The 23,406-nt window shown below is 37.9% G+C and overlaps 1 protein-coding gene across 3 annotated transcripts in view; it reads right to left on the bottom strand.

The window, feature by feature from the left end:
• SAMTOR (S-adenosylmethionine sensor upstream of mTORC1) overlaps window positions 1-21,502 on the bottom strand; it is a 34,754-nt gene extending 13,252 nt beyond the window's left edge. Inside the window, exons 1-2 of one of the 3 annotated variants that reach the window (XM_023938295.2) lie at window positions 21,046-21,502; window positions 8,137-8,278 (exon numbers count right to left, since the gene is read on the bottom strand). In XM_023938295.2, coding sequence (XP_023794063.2) covers window positions 8,137-8,207 — 71 coding nt within the window. In that variant the 5' untranslated portion in view covers window positions 8,208-8,278; window positions 21,046-21,502. Of the gene's footprint in view, window positions 1-8,136; window positions 8,279-8,878; window positions 9,022-20,434; window positions 20,637-21,045 lie in introns of those variants that run through there. The other 2 variants (XM_086887093.1, XM_086887094.1) reach the window with 2 other exon arrangements.
• Window positions 21,503-23,406: the final 1,904 nt, after the last annotated feature.

Genomic DNA, 23,406 nt, shown 5'->3' with positions numbered 1-23,406 from the left:
AACAGGTGCAACTCCCTCAACCTTTCCTCATAAAACAGATGCTCCAGTCTATCTGCAATACTACCAGACATACAGACTGCAAAATTATAGCAGCTGCATCCATTAGAGACTGCATGTATGGAAAGACAACAATTCTAAAATTAACTAAGTATAAGAAGCCAGTCACTAGCAGGAAAGAGATTTTAAAGAGATCAATAAACAAATGAGAAAACCAGAAAAAAACATTTACATTACTGCTAGTATGCTAATTAAAGTGTATTTTACACATTTTATTATTTATTTATAATCAGGTGATCAATTTAGAACAATTTAGTTCTGTGTATCAATTAGTCAAAGAAATTAAACTTGGGAAGAAAAACTGTTTTTGTCCATTTATCAGCTACTGCACCACTTTGTTATCACCCTGCAGTCTCTTTATTTTTATTCTAAGTCTTTTTTTCTCATTACATGTCTTAAAACATCCAAAATCAACGGCAGCTTAAGTAGTGTTGCATTGACATGTAAGACACTAGAGAATTCTCAGCCTTGGAAGAATGTGTTCTCATTCTTCTCAACTATTCATGTTATCAACCTTTTAATTCCCTAGAAGCTGGTATGCTACCCAGCTTAACACTTAATGAGCACAGGAGAACCACCTACTTGTAAAGTGCAAATTCTTCTTGTCACTGAGAAGCCATTTCTTCCTCATTCTTGGTATTGATGTGAGTGTTTTTTCCATCCTTCTACCCCTATCATGTCAAGTAAGTTCTCCTAATTCTATATTCTTCATAACAGACCTTCCTCATTTGCATGTAAGACACTATCAAAGTCAACCACAAAGAGAACCATCTACTTCTGCATTTTTTCTGGTGGACATCTGGCCAGTGCCACAGGAAGGCCCAAGAATGGATAAAATTCTTCACATTCAGATCCCAGGCTCTGCCTACTGGTTCAGTACCAAGGGATACCAAAAACCCCCAGCCAAATCCATCCAATCCAAACAAAAAAACCTCAGATCATACTGCACTTCATAGTCACTGAGGGTCATCTTCCCTTTACACTTTTCTGACATCACAGTCATTCTGGCATGATTACTACATGTTGCCCTTTTGGCTCCTGAGCTCTCAGAGGAGTTGTCTATGTACTTCCTCTGTAGAAGTGACCCCCACACCTCCTGTGGGTTAACAGTGAGTACACTGACACTCACTGCACTGGCAGTTAGCAGAGATAATGCACTCTGTAGTTTACCTCATGGTAACTTGCTGATGTAGCCAGAGGTTTAACTTCACAGCCATTAAAATCCATCATAGATCACTCTGGTTTTGAATATGCAGTTATATAAGACTCTACAAAACAATTGTCGCAAGTAAGGAACAGAGCATCTCAATTACCTACAAAGCGAAAATTAAGCAATCTGTTTTATAATTCTAAAAACTGACACAGCTCCATTTTTAGCTGACAAACATTCAGTTTGATGACACAATATTAGCTCTACAAATAACATACTTGCTTGTGAAGAATTGTGCAATGTAAATACTATCTGAGCTAACACTTGCTACAGTTCACACAAACTGTGAAATAAATATTGCAGGTCTAAACTGTTTCAGTTCCTAGATGAGGAGACAGGTTAGGTTTCTGGGTGAAGTGTGCAGTTCATGTCTTTGCTTTAACAAACATCAAAAAATCAAATCTTTGTATTTCCTCAGTGAAACTTATCTTCCGTATTTCAAATCTCAAACAGTAAATAACCTGTTCCAGTTGCCTCCCCTGCTCTGTCTGCCACTTGGGCTGGACACATAAAAGAAGTCTCAGGAAAAGACAATATGAATACACATGATTTTGTTAATACTCACCAGCAATAAAAGAGAAGCTTTGTTTTCAAAAAGAAAGACTAAATCCATGACTTTCAGTAGAATATAAAATGAAAAAAAAAGAGAGGGACATTGCCAAGAAACACCATATGAAATTTAAAAAACATAACAGAATCCTTAATTAATTCTTCTGCTCAAGTAATAACAAGTAACTAAATTAAAGCTGGTGTGGTCAGCTTTTATCACAGCGAAAAGCAGTTTCTGATAGCTGTAATCAATACTTGAGGATTTTAAGCACACAATTTTATTGACTGACTCTTTCTTTCTGCATTATCATGAGGAAAAGGTGAGCTTGATTTATGTTCCTTAGAACATTTACTAACCAAAAGCTAATACTAAAGATGGCTTTCAGTGAAGGTACAGAGAAATAGCAAACTTCCCTTCAGAGCTGAAGGAATGTCTGGACTTCTCATCATGGTTTCTGCTGCAAAACATATCTCCTCCTTCCACACACTGAGGAAGAAGTTCACAAATGGCTACTCTCAGAGCTGCTAGCTTGAAAAAAATAAAATTGCAAATGCTTCTGCACGTTTAAACCATCTACCTCCCAACCTCCAAAGTGAAGGGAGGGAGGAGTCTCAATTGTGCTTGTACACATTAATCATACCTAGAAGAGCAGTCAAGTTTCCCTTGGACTAAAAATATTTTGTGGTTGTCATGTGCAACAATCCAGCTTCAAGTTAAGGAAATAGTGTTCAGCATAGGTAAGAACACCAGGTTTCTCAGTGTAAAGTACTGGAATTTTTTATCAGCATAATTATATATTTTTAAACTTCAAGTTGACAAACTTGTATATAATACATTTTTCCACCTTTTTTTTTTGATATTTGGTCTCAATTCTAGGAGTTTGAGACATTTTCCTTTTGAGAAACGCAACTAGATCTGTAATCATATGTTTCTCTTGGGGTGTGGCCACCCCAAGCCAGTTTCTGAAGGAAACATCTTTTATTGCCAGAGGATTCCAAGAACTTGAAAATAGTCAGCAGTTATCATATGATCATTGCTTTAATTAGCTCTAGTGTTCAACGAACAAATTATGCTCTCTTCAGAACAAAGTAGTCATAGAATATCCTGAGTTGGAAAGGATCCACCAGGGTCACTGAAGTCCAACTCCTGGACCTGCAGAGAACAGCCCCAAGAGTCATACCATATGCACAAAAGTAATGTTCAAACACCTCTTATTTGAACCAAGTGCTGTGACCATTTCCCTGAGGAGCCTGTTCAGTGCCCAACCAACCTCTGGGTGGAGAACCTTTATCTAATATCCAACCTAAACTTCCCCTGACACAACTTCAGGCCATTCCCTTGGGTTCTGTCACTGGGCACCACAGATGAGTGTCTGCCCTTCCCCTTCCCCTCAACAAGGAGTTGTACTTGCAATGAGGTCTCCCCTCAGAGACCCTCCCTTCTCCAGGCTGAACAGACCAAGTGACCTCAGTCACTCTTCAAAAGGCTTCTCCTCAAGGCCCTTCACCATCTGTGCTGCCCTCCTTTGGACACTCTCTCACAGCTTTGTATCTTTCTTTTATTGTGGCATCCAGAACTGCCTCCAGCACTGGAGGTGAGGCTGCCCCAGCTCAGACAATCCCCTCCCTTGCCCAGCTGGCCATGCTGTGCCTGATGCCCCCCAGGTGCCAGGGCACTGCTGGCTCACATTCAACTGGCCATCAACCAGGACCCCCAGGTTCCTTTCCCATGTGCTGCTTTCCAGTGTTTCATTCCCCAGTCCATCCATACATCCAGGGTTACACCATCCACCTACAGAATCTGGCACTTGTCTTTGCTAAATTCATATAGCTGGTGATTGCCCAGCCCTCTAACTTGTTGAGGTTTCTCTGGAGAGCCTGTCTGCCTTCAAGGGAGTTAACAGTTCCTCACAATTTAGTATCATCAGCAAACAATGCGTTTAATAGCAAAAAATTAAGACTGTCATATAAATATAAACATTGAACATTGTCTTTTCCCATTTTAAATGGTTCCCCTCCTGTTGTTTCTGCCACCTTCCTCAGTTCCCTTCTCCTTGCAGTGAATTGCTCAACTAATTGCATTCAACAAAAAAACCTGCAAAATGGATTAAAGAGACTTGAAAACATTCATTCAATCTTCCAATTAAACAGGATCAGCTTTCCAGTTCTAGCAGAGATCTGTTACTCTCAAAGATCCTCCAATAGATTACTTGGCCTTCTCTTCTTTTCACTAGAAAGCTCCAGTTTCTAGAAAAGAACATCAAAGCTTTTGTGGAAGAAACAGAAGGTTTTTGATAATTTCTTTATCTTTCTTAGAGTTGGTCAACTGTTTGTTATTTTTTAAATGCAGTGGCCGAGGTGATATTTTGGTTAAGAGCAATGCTAAATAAAGTCAGAGTAGTACTTTACATATCTCGTGGACAATCTCATTAACACACTCAAGTATGATACTTGCTTCTTCTGCAAAAGCATCCCATGACCACTTCATATTCAGTTTATGGTCTGCTTCAGAATCCAAATAGTTTTTTGGAAGACTGTCACAATAAATTGTTCCCTGGCCTTTATTTGTACAGCTGATATTTAATACAGTAGATAATGTTTAGTATAGTTTATAACTGTATTAATTTTAATTCTGCACTCAGAGTGACAGTTCTCTCTCTTTGGTCTCATTTCCAAATTTAATACACTTTAGCAGACTGCTAATAAAAGTATTGATTAGTTATGGATACAGGGATAAACCTTGCCAGAATCTTTCTCAGTAAAAAAATTAAAAATAGAATTTAAAAATTTAAAAAATATATTTAAAAATATTTTAAAAATAATCTTTTCACATCTATTCTCTGCAAATGTTTCCAAACAGTTCTGTACTTGCCTGTCATTTATTTCATCAGAACTGTATTTCTTTGCTCATTAAGCAGTCAGAAGGGTTTGTTGTTTTGTTTTTTTTTTAAATGCAGGTCTAGGTAGTGTTTTGTCATGATAATTAGAAAAGCAGACTTTATTTCTTGTCCTTTAAAAAAACAGTCAAGTCAACACAAGTCTGAACACTGAGGCAAAAGCAACAGAAAGAAACAAACCTGCTGGTCTAGCTTATTCTGTTTTAACTAGAACCAGAACAGGCTGGCATTCATTGTCCGTACAAAGGTACACCAGCCTATCTATGCCAGCAAAAATTAAAGAGTTACAATTATTCAGGGTAAACACCATCTTAACCTGTTTTAAGTTTTGTGTTGTAATATAAATAAATGAGAAACAGAAGTGTTAATTTGCAAATACTACTTGCTACTCACATTCAATTTTCTAAATATATATAAAGGAAAGAAGGAAAAACAGTTGAGTGTTGCCCAGGCTATTTACACCACCACTCGGGATCCTAAACCTGGATCTGAAAGCGGATAAAGTTTTAATCCCTCTTCCCCCATACCTCTCCCCACTTAACAGTTCTGTAATGTTTCCCTGAAACAATAAACAAAATTGGCCCTATACAACTCAGCATATGGCCACCAGCACAGTCTATCATGTACTGCTTTCCATCTTTTACACCTTCTAGAGTACATGTTCTTTCAATCAACACTAATGAAGAAGTAAAACAGTAAGTTTTATGTCATCTGGTTTAAGAATTAATGTCAGATTTTTTCCACTGTCTTCAACTAAATAGCTAGAAAGAGTTTTGAAAGAAAAACAAAATTGTTATTCTTGATCCTGAGAAGTACACACAGCTTCTCTAGTGGTTATTCTACACTATCAGATTTATTTTATCAGATTCTAGGAGAATACAAGGAAAATGAAGGAAAGAACAAAAACACACAAAGTCTTTTGTACTTTTTTTTCCCCTTTTAACTAATGGAAAAAGCACTTCTCAGTTTCCAATCACTGAAAATATCTTCCTTCAAATTAAAACAAAACAGTCTCTCCTTTCTTCAGGAGGTAAACACTGGTGGCTCCAAATGATTTTCAGCACTGCACTCACAAACTAAAATTCATCTTAATACAAAACAGCTACCTTCCTGCTGTCATGGTAACATAGTAATAAGCACTGAGCAAAAGCTTTCACTTCAGTCTCACAGTTCTCTTGCATGCAGTTCTGCACCCTGGCACAAGGAGGAGTAACAACAATGGGACCTGCCACCAGTCTGGCACACCTCTTGGCCCCCTGGGAAGGAACAAAAAATTGCAGAACACAAAACCAATCTGATATGCTCTGGTATATAGCAATCCAGGCCTCAGAAAAATCTGAGAACTGACAAGTACACTCTCCTTTTCTGTAAAAACTCCTGATCCCTTGACTTTGCAAAATGAAAGCTGCTATGTGCTTTATCTAAAGCTTTATACTAAGACAGAGCATTCTAGTGTCTCTTAGTGGGTGGATTCTCTTCCTAAAATGAGCTCAGGCTGCAAAGCCCAAACTGGGCATTTACTTCAATGTTTACTTTGTACATGATCTACAACAGAAACCAAGTGAGAGCCCCAAACCTTCTATAAAACAAGTCATCACTGTCCGAAGAAACATTATCCCGTCCTATATGGTTACAGAAACTTGCCACAAACTAAGGGATTACTCCTTAGCTGAAATTAAAGAACACACAGCTCTATTGAAAATGTTTCATATATTAGTTGACAATCAAACTGCAAGAAAATACCAAGCAATGTTCCATGACATCTCCCCTTGGTCCAGAACAACTATTTTTTTCACAGATAACCTGAACTGTGGAACAGTCAGTTTCAGTTCCTTTACAAGTGATCTGAGAATGATGCCAAATCAAGGCAGGGTGGGAGGAAGATGCTGCAAGAAATCACTGTATTAGAATTCAGTACGATTCAAAGGAGTGCAATGTAATAAAGAGAAATATAAGTATCAGCATTTCCACAGAAGTAATGAGTAGCACAAATACAAATAAACAACTAACAACTCAGGAAGCCTGTAACACAGAAATAAGCTGCTGGGGATCACAAAGGAGTGAAAGTCAGTGCCAAGCCAATCACCAAAAAACAAAACAAACACCCAAACGAAAGAACAAAACCAACAAAAAAAGCCAAATAAGACTCAAAACCAACAATATCAAACCACCACCACCACCAAGGTCAATAGCATAAATGAGAGTCTACTACAACCTCAATAAAATCTATTTTATTTATCCCTGACAAAGCCATTGAAACACTGTCCATTTTTGGGTTTAGGTCTTTATAACTGAGACACCTCTCATGAAATTGGGATATAGATACCCAAAGCACAAAGAAGATTGTCTATAAAGAAACACTTCACTATGACAGTTTTTTTCTAAGCTAAAGGATAAAACAAAGGTAAGTAAAGGAATGGTTTTAAAATATTTAAGGGTTTATGTTAGGGAAAAAAACCTCAGGTTATTATTACTTGCTCCATTTCCAGAAGGCACAGAACAGCTGAAGCTGCCACCAAGATCAACCATTTCAGTCAATTCCCTCTTGTCTTTTTTTGTTTTATGGGCTCAAGAAAATTTAAATTTAACAAAACCACACCTATTCTTTGCTCAGCACTTTGCAACACTCACCTGCAGGACCCACAAACTTGCACACAGGATTACTTTTTGGCTTTCTGAAGTCCTTCCCTTCCCAATGGCAAGACCATGGATACACTCTCTTCCCATTTAAATCTCAAGAGCATTTTTTTTTTTATTCTGCTGTACAGATTCCATAGCATGTCTTGGATGCCAACTGTATGCAGGAATTCTGAATGACCAGCATTTCTCCTCTTTTTCCTATTTATTTTCCTCAGGGACTGAAATAGTTTAGCTCCTCATTTCATGACTTTACAGTTCAGATAGCCCAACAAAAACTAGATGTTTATGACTAATAGGAATTTTAGAGTTTTAAATACATTGAAAACAAGTTTCACAACGCTAAAGTCTGTCACAGGAGATTTGGAATTGAAAATTAAGCAGCAGAGAGAGATCTGCATTTAGAGATCAAACACTATTATATGTACAAATCAAACCAAACCATTGAAATTAAACTCAAGTTACACTCACTGCATTTATTCAGCTTAGGTTCAAAAGCATGGAAAATTACTTCATAGGTTTATTTGCAAACAGCTTCAGTATTTGAGAAAAAAATTGTTGAAAATACTTCAAAAAAGGATCACCAAACCACTTCTTAAGCTATTTCCTTAGTAAGCTGGAACACTAAGAAGGTATTTCTTTAAGAAAGCAATAAACAATTAGTATGCTATAGGACAAATGTTAAACATGGGCAAAAAGAAAAAAAAAAACAAACTAATTACGCTTTGTATTATAAATAACTGCAAGTAAAAGCATGCAGTTGCATGTTTCAAATACATTATTTACCTGCAACACCATTCGATTCGGCCTTCCCCTTCACAAGTTTTTGCCCAGTGATTATCTGCAAGGTTTTTCATTGCCACAGCATATTCACACAGGGTTTCCTCATCCTCACAGTGCTCACGCCAGATCTTATCAAAGTCTCCCACTAAACAAAACAAAACAAAAAAATTGCACATCAGATACAAAGTCTCTCATTATCTACACAGCAAAATCCCCATCCAGTTATAAAGTTGCATAATGCACCAAGAGACTACTTTACCTGCACATAACAAAAACAAGCCCTCCTTTCTCTAGTCATAAACACAAAATTCCAAGTTTTGGGACAGGAAGGGGCTGTCAGGTACTTGAGAAACTAGAAATATCAGTACATGGATTTTGTTCAGTTTGTTCTGTGAAATTAAAGTCCCTGGGAAGTTTTGCTTTCAGATTTCTGTGAATGAGCATTAACATGACAAACATTTTAGAAGTGAAAGTTTTAAAGGTTTCTACTAGCATTCACATCCATGGCAAATACTGTAGATGACATCATATGAAAAGCCATGAAAGTTAAATCCACAATATAGATTTCTTTGAGTATACTGAAAAAGAAAAATAAATTCAAACTCTCATTGACTGCTGTCTAATCTAGCCAGGCTCAGTAAATTAGCTTCTAAGGATAGTACTGAAGAATCAAACCAACTATGATAGGGAAATCTCAAACTCCTCTGCTGATCTCTAGGGACAGATGTATTTCCATGATGCTCACCTTGCTGAAAAGAAGTCTTGCAGGTTTAAGTTCTGGCACTGCACAGTAATTAAACTTTGATTTTCCTTCTGAATTAAACAATGATTTTCCTTCTTTGCTCCTAAGTATCCACTTCTCCTAGCCTGCTTTTACATAATGTGCTGCTAAACAAAAACAAGATAAATGCTAGTCACGGCTAGCCCCAATTCCTATACAGCATGCAAACCCTTGGTGTACCTTACTCAAAGGGTATTTCTGCCCTAAGAAAAACACTTTCCTGGTATGGTGTTCATAAATTTATTTTGTGTTTCTCAATCACAAATGTGTGCACATATGTAGAATATATGTCAATCTGCAGAATAAAAAATACGTACTGATTTTGAACTTACAAGCTAATACAGCTAAAAATAACTTTTCAAGAACACAGCTATATTTTAAGCTTTAACTGACAAACAACACACTTTTCACATGGTTCCATCTTGTAGCATCTTTATATGAGAAGGAAATATTTTAAAAGTATATCAGCCATAAGCTAACAATTAATGTTTGTTAAAGCCTGAAAATAGCTTACAGTATAACCTGTCCTCACACCAGTATGAGATTTCTTATGGCAATTTCTTTGATATAGTTTGTCTTAATTAGCAGCAAATGAAGGATTTTTTACAGTGGCAACCTTTTTATTTTTTCCCTCCTGTGCAAAGCAGCAACAATCCTCACCTCATTTGTCGTCCACTTGCAGAAAGACTGGCCCTGATGGACAAGTATAGATGTATACTTAAAAGATTTAAATCAACCATCCAGGTTACTCCCTACTTAGGTTTGGTTTAGGGATGTCAGCAATTTTCAGAAATAGCATCTAGCACACTTGTACAATCATCAAAGTGAGTCATATTTAAAATTAGGTGTTTATACTCCCTTGTCTGAGATAGCAGTTGAGATGGACGGGAAGGGAGTGGCCAAAATTTAATGTTAATGTTTTTGTTATCAAAACGGAAAAGCTGTGCAATAAATTATGTGTTCTACTTGCTATTCAACAAGCATATATAAGAAAGCTATTACACTGGACAAAAAGAAAAGGGTATAATACTGAATGGCATCCCTCATTATTTTCCAAATGAATCAAGTTCAGAGAGGTATGCTTTATAAGAAATGGTATCAGCAAGGTCAGAGGTTGACCACCAGAGCAAACACCCAAGTTGCAGACAAGTCCCCACAGGGGCTTCTGCTAAAACCTGTGGGGCATTTTTCCAGAGGTTTCAGGAAAGCCTTCTGCAGTAACAAACACACAGAACAGAACATAGCCTACTGACAAAAGACAACTCCTAGCAATCTATATTTTTTGTGTCAAAGTGCAGAACCTATATAACACCAAGCCAGAAAGCATTAGCAAAGTTCAAAGTGATTCTCAATAGCAAATTAATCCTGGTGCAATTTAGATAAAGTGTCATAGTTTCTCTGACACAATACTCTGAATCCTACTGCATGCTCCAGACAACTGTGAAATTCATCAATGAATTGCAGTTGCTAAAGGTTTGTTTGAATACACGGTTGATTAGAAAGATAAATAGTAAATGAATGAACGCTTACTGAAGGAAAATATCACAAATACAAAATCTAAAGCTTATTAATGTTCTTTTATTTATTCACTTTATCTGGTCTATCCTGAAGCAATTATTGTACTTCCAAATGCCCCCTTTCCTTAAAACTTAAGAAGTAAGACAGATGGGAAAGAAGAAATATGCAAAGACCAGATGTTCTTAACTAGCCTACCCTTAGTAAGAGCAAAGCAGTAATGCAGTCTATAAATGAATCCTGCTTTCATAGCAGCTGCTCTGATTTCCTTCTGAACAAGGCACAGATTTGCACCTCTCCCTGGAAGTCAGATGAGAGTTAAAAGCATCCACAGATAAGGGATCTCAAACTGAGATATATAGCAACAGACCCAAACCTGACTACCAGCACACTGGGACATGAACTTTGGGTTACAATGGAGATGCCTATAGCAGTAACAGCTCCTTGGCTCTGAGATGACAAGAAAATAAAACTGAATGATACAGATTGAATGAGGAGAGAGATGAAGAACAAAAGTGAAAAAAATCAACACAGAGTAATTTGGTCACACATCCTATATTAAATAAACTCTGTGAGCACTTCTGATTTATTTTCATTTACCAATACAAAGACACAGAAATTGTCTGCACTAGAGATATTCAGCCTTGCTTTTATATGAGGAACACTGAAATTGAGGAAGGAAAAAGGTAGATGAAACAAGGAGAGGACAACTTCCACATGATCACAACTGACAGAGGGAAGGCAAATATGGAACAACTTCTGGCTCCTCCAAGAATATGAGAAATCCAGAAAGAGCAGCTTAGAAGACAAAAAAAAAAGTTATTTCCCCATAAAATGTATGCTTGAAGTTCACAAAGTTCATGCAGCTCGACAAACTATGGGAAGAAAATCCATGACAAACTCCATATTGAAAGATGGGATTTCTAACTCAGAAGCTCCTAAAGCACAGTATCACTGAAAGACAGAATGGTAAGCAAGCACACAGTGATACTCCAGCAGCATTTTTCACTTATTCTTGTCCAAGCATCTGCTGTTGGCCCACTGTCAGTACTGTTTTTGATATGATGCCCATTTCTCTGCCCTTTTATGAATACAAGCTCCAACCCACTGCAGACAATAGGTCATCTTAAGGTACTGGCACCATTGTGCAGGGCCTTTCAAAGGGTCTGGCGTCTAATTTCATTTGAGCAAGTAGCATAGCAGAGCACTGTTTTGCCGTAGTTTTTCTCCGCAATGAGCTGAAAATGTAAACAGGCCTTCCTATCTGTTGAGACCTTGAGATAGGAACTACAGTAAGTCTTGTAACATTCAATTTCAAACTGACATCCAGAACACAGGTATTCATTTTTTAATTTTATTTTTTTTTCAATCAGTATATTATAATCCACTGTGTACTAATTTTTCAAGCAATACATTATAATCCAGGTGCAAATATGGCAACTTGATACTCTAAACACTTACTTATGAATCAATAAATTTTTGCCTATGTAAACAAATAGGCAGCAAAATATGCAGGAAGGTTTCATGATGAAACTAGTAGTTACTAGAGAAATAAGATAGATAAAGTCTTCTATTAAGCAGTCAGCAACACTTTTAATTAAATAAACAACAGTTTGTGGTAGGCTAATCTAATAGAAAAAAAGTCTTGAGTCTTTGAACACATCTAAAAGTTAATACTTTGTGTATTAAACTTTTTGTACTCATGACCATACCAAACATAAAGTTTAAGGTACTAAACACTTCTACTCTACACTTACAGGTTACCTTTTACGCAATTTAAAACCTCTTTTGAATGCCAATCCTTTAGAAATCTTCATAGGCCTGAGATTTCCATCAAGGAGCCAGATATGCCACTATCCAGCCGAAAAATGTGACAGGCAAAACTAGCTCATAATAGGAGTTTCACACACCTCTCAAACCACTATACTCATGCTATTCTAAAATTAATTAATGCTTGTTCTATTTCATTCAGAATTACCCAGAAAATAAATAACCTAATCTTCACCCTGAAGATTAATTATTCCTTTAAAAACAAAAAAGGTCAAAGCCCACTGCTTCCTAGAATTCTATCGCTGAACAAATGACTGATCAACATGCTCTTTGTAACACAGACTTTACAGTAACAAAAAGCCAATACTACTTACCTAGAACAGATGAATCCTTCTAAGCAATTTCCACCCACATTAATATTGTCCACAGAATAGCCAAGTCATAACCCTGAACTCAACCACAGACTAATCAGCAGTTGCTGAATACTGTCACAGAGAGAACAGGTCAGGCACGTAGAAGTTATTTTTAAATGATCCTAATTACAAGATAATTTTAATTGTGAGTAACAGCAATAGAGACCAAATGCTAGCTGTAATTTTCAACAACCAAAAACATTTTTAATGGAGAAGAATCATACAAAATTTGTAAGAACTCTCCTTGTCCCACATATATTTACAAGTCCTTATCAGAGGTTCCCAGAACAGCATGAGAAGATCAGGTTTGACACTCCTGGTGAGAGAAACCTACACCATAATTCTTCTCTCCAAGTAGTCTGCCATTAAGAAAAAAAAAAAAAAAAAAAAAAAAAAAATCCAGCTTTCTTCTATCCCATTTAAAAAAAATATTTTATTTAAAAAAGGCATTTATTTCTAGAGCATTAAATTGAACTTTCATTTAAGGTATGCTTATCAAATAAACAAAAAAAATTAATTAGGCAGTTTTTCTTCAACTTCTGACAGAAAAAATTACATCTACTGGTATTTTAAGAAAACACAATCTTCTGTAATAGAAAAGATATATAGCTCAGTTCTGCTAAAGGCAGTATTTATCATTTTGGAATGGGACGAAACCCAAAATAACTGATTTGAACAACTTGGTTTTATCAAGCAACACAACAGCTGTCACATACAGCTATAAAAGTACTATCTGCACCCACAAGAGATTTGTAATTACTATTTTCCATAGGTCCACAGGTGTTCTTTGGAAAAACAGCACTGTCATTTCCAGTACAATCTCAAACCTAACTACAGAATACTTCATCCATCACCAAACAAGACCTTGCAAACCAAAAGCTAACTGATATTGTGCATTTAAGTCTTCAGGTACATATAATGCAGGTTTAGATCTTAAGCAACAACTTCCTCAAAAAAAACCCCAAAACAACAACAAAAAAACAACAACAATAATAATAAAAAAATCTAAACAAAAAACCCAAACAAAACAAAACACAAAACAAAACACCCCACCAAAAACAAACAAACAAAAAACACTTGAGAAAAGGGTAATTAGAACTGTCATTATTTTCTTCTGGAAAACTAAAATTTTCTCAATTCAAGGTAGTTCTAATTGGAAAAACCACAACAACAACAAAAACAAACAAACAAAACAACAACAACAAAACCCAAAACCGCCCTAACCCACCAAAACCCACCCCTAAGTGTTTAAAGGTTTGAAGTCTTCTACATACTGGTATAACTTAGTAATAGTCAATCCATTTCCTTTTCAATACCTTTATTTAAAAACACACTGCCTTCCTATTTTCTCATCCACCAGAACTTTGATGGCTCTAGTAGAAGAGAAAATAACCTTAATATATTGACTAACAACAAAGGGCAAAACCAAAACCGACACATTAATATTTCCACAATATTAACACTACCTTAATAAAAATAAATAAATATTGTTTATTGTAAAAAGGAAACCTATCCCCACAATTAACAAGTGTCTATGACAATGCTGGATAACTTCAGATGACCAGCTGCTGGCCATAGCAATGCCTAGCAGGATTTTTGAGGCTATTTTGTTTGTGGATGGCAATGGACTGCAGAATGAAAAGAATCCATCTAATTTTCAGTCTCTTAAGATCACCTCTCACTTGCTGGAAACAATAAACTAGCTTCTATAAAATGCTAAATAATAAATGAGGAAAGCAGTCCTATACTGTTTACTAGGCTAAAGCTGAAATCAAATTCCTATGAGTATCTGACAAAATTTCCTCATTAACATTGTCAGTTGAAATTTAGCTGTACTACTAATGTATGGATGCTGTGGCAATGATAAGAAAAATTAATTACATGAGGAATATCAGCAAATATTATGACATTCATAATTTTCACTGTATAGAAGATAAGCTTACTGAACATCTGTCTTACTAAAAGCATATTCAGCATTCCTTGCAAACAACACTAGGTATTTTTGGCTTGTCTGTTTTCCAATTTTACATGTCTATATACAGAACATGAACTTCAACTTGGACAAAGTTCAAGCAATCAGAGTTAATATTTTCCTTCTTATGTCTGACTAGTATTTGCTTCACATTTCTTATGACTTACTGCAACTATTCCAGAATAAAATATTTTTTTAAAAATTCAAGTGCAAGAATCTAATTTTCTCTATCTCAGTATCAATGCTCCTCCCTTCAACTTACATGGAAAGGATTCACTTGACAAAATGTGGATTTCTATATCTGACCTCTCAGGTAAACTTCCTATCCATCTGTTTACATGAAACAGGCTCTGAGGGCCCAACTGACTGATATTTCAGCATCTACTGGGGTCAGTTTAGATCTCTCTGAAGAATAATTTTTGTCTATGATCTGCTATAAATCTCTGATGGCTGTCACACAAACAGCATGTATGTGACAGTTTAAGCAATTACTGCCCCCAGGTGTTGGATCGACTCTACTGGAAACTTCATTCCTCTCCTCTTTCCCAAACCTGACTTTCTGGCACGGACTATGTGCTGTACCTTAACACAACTAACACAGAGATGAATATTTCAACAGAAACTACTGATTTTGGTAATTTTTGCAAATGCAGGAGCAAATTTACAAGTAGCTGATGCGTAAGTACAGATTTTGTTATATTGACCCTGTTAACAGGAACACCGTCTTCCCTGCCCGGGAAACAAAGAAGCAGAGAAGGTGACACAGACCTGTTTGTTCAGTGAGTGCAGGCCCATGCTGAAGGCAGTACATTTACAGATTCACAGGCTAACTAAATGATAGCAATAATTAAATCCCCCAAAATATAAATCTTATGTGATTTCTGATGAAAGCCTTGCTGCAAAACTGGTGCGCAAACTGTAAGGGTAATCATACCTTAAAGCTCATGTCATAAACTAGAATAAGTTTTCATTTTAATTAAATAAAATTTAGCTTCTATTGCTGGAAAATTCAACAGTTAGTATTATTACAAAATTACTTCCTCTTCCAGGAAATTAATGCAAGTGGTAAAACACAAATTAATATCTTGAAAACTTAGGTTTATTTCTACTGCAAACTAGTTATATTTAAGCAAAAAGGAGTAACAACTATTAATCTATTGTGTAGAGTTCAATGACAAAGTTTTTCCTGTCCTGTGAAAAATGACACCATTTCAAAATATTTCCTGTTTCACATCAGGAAGAACTTAAGCTCTCTCATGGTTTTTCATGAAAAACATGAGATGAAGAGACCATGAAACAACTGAGTTCAGAACAACCCTTCTGTCTAAATGCCTAAACCACTTATCTACTTGGGTTACTTATTATCATCAGGCAGGTTCCTGTAAATTTTCCCTAATTTTCTGAAAAAAAAAAACTAAAGAAGTTCCTTTTCTTTGAAGTTTCAAGAAATATTTCTTTTAAGGAATCAAACTGCCACCTTGAAATGTTTTTGTCAGCTTCTGTGATGTGTTAACTAGTAACTGGACAAAAAACAATTCTGTTTGATTCTCCAAGTCTCAACAGCCTTAGCAGGCATATGTTAGGAGAAATGAACTATTTTGGTGAACACACAGGAAAACACTTCATAACATACCTTTACAGATACCTCAGCAATTTTTTCTGCTTGCACTTATTACAAGATTTTAAGGGAAAAGTAGTCTTGTAAATCATCTTTCAGGCTATACAGAAAACCATCTATAACTGCGGGTCATGCTACAGAAAAAATGTTTACTTGATAAATACAGCTCTGCATCACTACAAAATTAATAAACAACTGAGAGAAAAACAGAATGCCTCTGTATCAGGGGAAGGGATTTTTATCCCAGTAAAAATTAAACCTATTTGGTTACTACAAGCAACAGGAAGCAAACAAACATAGATCACATAGCAGATGTTCAGTAGATCTTGCACAGTTCCTTAGGAACCACTAAATCTGCTTTTACAGGTCTGTCTGTCAGGCTTGACACACACAGTCTACATGAAACATTCATGCATATGAAACATTCATGCATATATGCAACCCATAAAACACACTCCAGCCCATGGCTGCAGGTGCCTGAAAGATGCATAGAGGAAAGCTCTGTACAACTTGGGGTCACCTGTGGTACCAAGCAACAGAACCAACAGGAAGCAACTAAATCAAACATTGTTTTTTCCCCATCTCCACATAGTAACAGAAATTCAAACATCATGAAAACCCTAATTTCTGTACTTCCTAAGTGCTGGTGTCAAGCATCCAGAACCACCCTGAAATTTCTGATAAGTGAGTAATTCACTACTTGAGAGAAGCTTCAGCTTTTGGATTTTACTGTGGTGTGTAAAATAATTAAGATTAAATTACTCTGTCTGAACAGGGTGCAGGAATAAAACTAAAAAACCCCATGAGCCTTATAGTAATGAGAGAGACTCCTAAGTGAACATATTACAGCTCAGAGTTATTCTCACTTAAAGTTTTCTTTATGATGATAAAGTTTATAGGCTAACCTCATGAATCTTTATTTTTAGGAATCACTATATAGGTACTCTTTCTCTATCACTACCTAAAATTAGCCTGAAACAACTTCTTAATGCCTGGCTGATTTACTTGACACATTCACTCAGTGTAGACAAGAACCAATCACTTTAATATAAAACCTACACTCATTTGCTAAACTTCATGAAATAATTTCAAAATATGATGTAGAATACTACTGCATGACCCACAGTAGAAAAAAAAAAAAAAAAAAAAAAAAAGCAGCCTACAATTTCAAAATACCAAATTTGCCATGGCATTTAAAACAACATGCTTCCCTTTATTTTCTTCTTAACAACAGAGGGGGGAAGAGAAGGAAATAAAGAAGGATAAAAGGGAGATAAAAGAGGAGAAAAAAAAATTAAATATTCCCAGTATAAGTCACACTGGTAATATCCAAACAATAGAAAAGATAAATACTAGCCACATAGCAAAAAAACTAAAATTGTTGAAGAAAACAAAAAAAATGCACTTCAATGCAAGCTTAAAAGCATTTCAGCTGCATCAAAATGGTAAATGCTTGTCATGAATGGTATGGAGCTATGATATGACATGAGGCACAGTACAGAACTACATATAAAATCCATCCACCATATTTACAAGTATAAGCGATTCAGCAAGTGCAGAAATTAAAAAATAAATCAAGGTTCAGCTTTTTTTTTTGATTAATCTCCAGAATTACAGTTTTTCACCAGGAAAAAAAAAAATCAACATCAAATCCTTTACATGACATGATGACTAAACTTTATTTTAGTAATTCCCTAGTAACTGCAAAAAATTTGCTGCAGTGCTTCCCTAATTAAGAAATATTGCTCTTGCACTTCTGACAAGTATGCAACTTTTCCAAAAACATGTTGGCTTGCAATTTTGGAGCATATTGTCACTTTTTTACTGGCTCATCTTCAAAAAAGAGGGGAACCATTGCAGAAAATGGAATTAAATTATAACAATGGTGCCCTTACAAGCAACTCACATAATATACTGGCTTGCCTGTTACAATTACCCTTTAAAACACAAACCTTGATATTGTCACCAAAGCAAATGAAATAGCTAAGAAATCAGCTTATTAAAATCAAGTCCAAATAAAATCTATCAACACATATCTCAGTGTCTCAAGGATGCATCTATTTGCTTTCAACACTTCTAACAGAAGACAGTAACTTAGGATCATATTACAATACCAACTCTGTGCAAAATAATCATATAGCTTTCAGGATAACGAACATGATTTTTCATCTACCAACAAAATTAATATGGGATTCTACTCTGGCTTCTGCAGACAAAGCACTGAAGTCCTTGCAAAAACAATTCTAGTAGTGTTTGCTTATTTAAACAAAATGGAAACTAGCTTAATAGAACTCTAGTAAAACATAAGAGGAGGCAAAGTAGGAAAAAAAATGAGAAAAAAAAACCAATACAAGACTATAGAATAATGTTTCTGCTTCATATGGAGGTGAGAGCACAGAATTGTGGAGTCAAGAGGCTTTCTTAGTGTAAAAAGCTGTAAGGATGAAGGGATTTTGCTCTTTGCTTTTACATACTCAAGTCATAATTCAAATTGTACAGCAAAATTACAGATGATATATTGATTTTTTTACTTCTATTTAACAAATTGTCAACTTTAATTTTGTCAGGGTAACATACTTGCCAGTCAGAATCACCAAGTATTAGAAAAAAAAAAATTCCAAGGAAAGATCTTTCAGAGATCAATATCCCCGGTATTACAATTTCAGAAAGACATTAAAGGCATTTAAGGAGATTCTCAAGTCCTCTTTTAGAAACAAAGGCAGATGTAGGTAGAAAATACTCCAAAAGTAAAATTCTTAAACTGAAAGAACCAAATATAGGAAGTACTACTGGCTACTAAGCACTAGTAAGGTGGTCCTTGTAAGGACCACCTACTACTGGATGAGTAGGTAATGGTAGGTAATGGGTAGCATGCAACTTCTTGTTGCATAGATGTGATGAATTGTTTGGTTTTAACTTCCTTAATTAAATGACATATCAAGTTGCTACTTTGGACTGACCAGAAAAATCACGGTAAAGTTTTCACTAATGCATGACTTAGCCATAGGAAGTAAATAAAAACACTGTTGGCTCTTTCACTTAACCAGCTACACACAACTTATTCTTGAGTACGAACTTGCTTTTTGCTAAGAAGCAGGCTTACAAAATCTTCCTCCTTATTTAGGCTCTCATCTAAAAAAAATCAGTTGCTACAGAGATTGCTCACTTCAATAAAAAAAGTTAACTAAACCAATCCTTGTCTGTCTTAATAGGCAGGCACTCTGAAATAACACAGAAATGTGTACTACTAAAAGCTGGACTGCTTTGCCAGGATTTGAATGTTTAAATATACTGTGTTCATCCTCCCAACATTTGAGTGAAGAAGGGAGAGCCTCCCTTAAGTTTTGCCTCACCAAGGCCAAAATAAACAGTGACTTTTGATCAGTATCTAGATAGATCGGTATTTGTGCCCAAATCCCATGAACTTGCTCCAGGGGAGATTTTGGGAGTCCAGAAGGCAGCATGACCTTGTTTCTTTAACAGAAGTGTAATATGCAAACACAGAGGAGAGGCAAGAACTTGTGCCTAGATTAGGAAGAGCTCCCATTTCATGTGTGCTCTTCTGGAGGTGAGCTGTGGGCTCACTAAAAGAACGGGTGGATGAATTTTCCGTAACCGGTGCTACCATTTCAGGAAGGTTTTAAAACATTCCAATACCACCCATAAAAACCTTGCATAAGGGCATTAATACTGATGACAAAGTAGATTTTGCAAAGACGACGAGTAATTACAACAGCTTTACCCCAACCCCTTCAGTTAGTGCTCCTGCCTGAACTACTGCACTACGACTGAAAGGCAGGAGGCACAAATAATTCACAAAGACGTGTGCCTTTCCAGATCACCATTCAATCTCTTTTGGCATTCACCATCTACTGTCTTCACGCTTGCAGATCCTCAGTTTGGAAAACACTGCTATACGGCCGGGAAGCTCCCTCCTCAGCCAGGAAGAGGGCTCTACTGCCAGCAGCTCCAAGAAAGCGGCATCACCCCGGCAGACCCGACCGGGTGCCTTCGGCGGGGCTGCGGGAAGCCGGCGGCAGCGGCGACCACGGTCTCCCGGGGAGGAGCAGGAAGCGAGCGCGGAGCTGCTCCCGGCCGGCCTCCCCCGACACACCCCCTCGGCAGCGGCCGCGGGCACCGGGCCGGCCCCCCGCCCGCGGGGGACACCCCGATCCGCTGCCGGCGAGGGCAGCGGGGCGGCCCGGCCGGGGCGGCCCCCTCCCCCGCGTTACCTTCCCGGTATTTCTTGCGCAGCCGCCGGTGGACGCTTTTCACCACCCCCGACAGCTTCTCCTGCTCCAGCTTCCGTTCCTGCTCCGGGGGGGGCGGCGGGGCGGCGGCGGCCCCGCCGGGCCGGGGCTGCGGAGCGGCCTCCATGGTGTTCCCGCTGCTCGCCGCGCACCGCCCGGCCCAGGGGGAGGCGCGCGCCGGGCCGGGGCTGCGCCGGGCGGGCATGCGCGCACCGCCCCGCCGCGCGGGCTGCCGGGACATGGAGTCCGCGGCCGCGCCCCGCGTCTCGGCTCTCCGCGCGCTCCCGGCTCCGCACGGGGCCGCGCTGCCAGCGGCCCGGCCTGCGAGACCGGCTATTGCCGGCTGAGCTTCCCACGCAGCGCGGCTGGAGCTGGGCGCTCCGCGATGCTTAGCAAAACTGTGACGCGGAAAACACACCGAGCGTCTGGGGCAGTGCGACTTCCCGTGTAGCTTGTGTGCATTACCCCAGTTCACGGCCTTCCCTGGAGACCCCCGTGAGAGAGCCGGCTGGGAGTCCGTCGAACGCAGAGTGGCAAATCCCGTTCCCCACCTACAAACGACCTTGCGGAAAAAACCTGAATTCAGAACACACCTGGGCGGCCGGGTGTCCGTGGTGTGGGCGCTTGAAGAGCACAAGTCTTGTTCAGCTTTTTGATGTCTTCATGGAGCTGCTGGGCCAGTTTCTGGCACTGATTTGGGTGGCGATGCAGGAGCAACACTGCAGCCAGCAAAACTGCCCCTTACAGCGGGCGCTTTTGTCTGCAGCTCTCTGTGCCCGGCCTCAGCCTTTCCCCACTTCCAAAGGACTTAAGTTCTCTCTGTTACTGACTGTCGGAAATGCTATAGACAAAGCCATTCATTCCTTACGAGATCATAGCGGGGAAGTATACCATGAAGCTGCTTGTTTGACGCGGCCAGAAGCTGCTAATTGTCTTCTTCGAACATGTTAAAAAACATTAAGGGCGTAGTTGCGGCTACAAGTAAATCTGTGACAAGTCTGGCAGTAGGTAGGGTTGAGATTTCATCCTGATGAGAAGTCCGTGATACACAACTTTGTGTGGGACGTGTAACAGGTTCTTATCAGCACCATGATGGTCCTGCCAGAAAAAAAAAATTACAGCTAATCACAGAACATGGTCGTTTAATGCTGTTCTGATAAAATTCTTTTGGAGGTGCAATTATCAAGGCAAAATTCTAATGTCCAGAGAAAAGGTTTTCATTGTTACTGACTGCAAAGTCATCCCTTTTACATTCACTGAGATAGGCAAACACTGATCTCGCCCATCACCTTGAAGTCCCCACATAATGCTCAAAGGTCCAACTTTTTCTGTGCTGACATTTTTTTAGAGTGTTTAAACAGCTTCATTGTATTTTGGACCTTTCATCACTATATTTATGTGCTATTTTATTTTCAGAGTATTTAAATTTTTTTTGTTGGTTTTTTTTCCCCTCAAAATACAGGAGAAAAATGGAAGGAGAATTTAAATTTTTGCTGCTAACATCAGCATTAAGAAAGAAAAAAATAAATGTAGTGACCGAGTTTTTCCTTTAGTTATGTTTTTCTTTAAGTTCTGAAACTGAAATAACTGATCATGTGTTAATGAAAAAAAATATACCAGTGTATATTAATTTTACTTTGACTTGGAGAACCTCCAAGAGTCATCTTCTAGTGTGGTTTATTGTATTCCATACTCATCAAACTAGTTCAGGAAGTTACATCTGAATCAGAAATAAAACTTTATGCTGGGGTTAATTATATCTTTCTGAAATATTTTTATTTCTAATTTTATATGCAAGAAGGATTAAGATAGTGTAAAAAGAGATTAGAGTGATAATTACTAGGAACATTTCAGTTAACAGGGAGCCTACATGGTGATTAATGTTCTTTACATTTTTATATTGTGTAGGATTTGGGGAAGCACAGGCTGAGGAGGAAAAGCATGAGCCAGTGTTGTGTGTGTGGCATTATACTAGGGGAGTACTGAGGGAGGCATCTCAGAAGAGTAGGAGTATCAGAGTGACAGAAGAGAGATGGAGGCATTTGGAGGATGCCTGACAAATACTGCTGTGGCATCAACACTCCCAGTCATGAGCCTCCAGACTTGAAAGTGTAGGTTACACAGTCAAAATATGAATGTGCCTGTGGTTTCGAAAATGAGAAATCTAATTGTAGAATTGGAAAACTGGGGTGAAATTACACTTATGTGAAATATACTCTCTCAGAATAAGTTGCTATTTGAATTATGTTATCACTGTTGTTTTTCAGTTCACAGGATTTCTTTCTAAAACTAGCAAAGTGGTTTTAAATACAAAGTAGTTTTAATTTATCACAATGAAGTAACACAGAAGTTTAGTTTCAATAAACAAGTAGGGAGCATTTGTCAGATGTCAAGTCTTTCTGGCCACGAAAATTAAAGAATATTTGACGAAGAGGCATTATACTCACAGGACACACAGATATTTTCCCTGGAATATGTGATTGGAGTTGGGTCCCAGTGACAGGCTTCAAATGCAAAATGATTGAAGGAGGTGCTTCCCCAGAGCGCTGCACGGAGGTGTTGGTGGGAAATGGAGTGGGCAATTAAAGCAGGATTGGTTCTCTAAGGCCTGGTGGAACTGCTGTCCTCGTGCTCTGTCAAGGTGGAGAAAAAACATGTGTGATCTATACATTTCTTGAACACAATACAGGAAGACTCAAGGAACAAATTAAGATGAACATAAATGTATTTGTCCATGAGGCATAAGAATAGAATGAGCAATAAGGACGCATGCACTTACTCCAAGGGGATAAAGCAATAAACTACTTGTGTCCTGATAGGGGTGATGGAGTTTCACTCTTTGGGAAAAAACAGTTTTGAGCAGCAGGACTTACTACCTTAAATGTAGAAAATGGATGAATGATCCTCTATGTATTATAATGGCTTTCTACATAAATTATAATGGCTTTCTAAAT

This window comes from Cyanistes caeruleus, chromosome 4, assembly GCF_971803275.1.
Source record: "Cyanistes caeruleus chromosome 4, bCyaCae1.hap1.1, whole genome shotgun sequence".
NCBI lineage: Eukaryota > Metazoa > Chordata > Aves > Passeriformes > Paridae > Cyanistes > Cyanistes caeruleus.
Note: the sequence above shows the minus strand (reverse complement) of the source record. Positions and strands in the feature narration are given on the sequence as shown.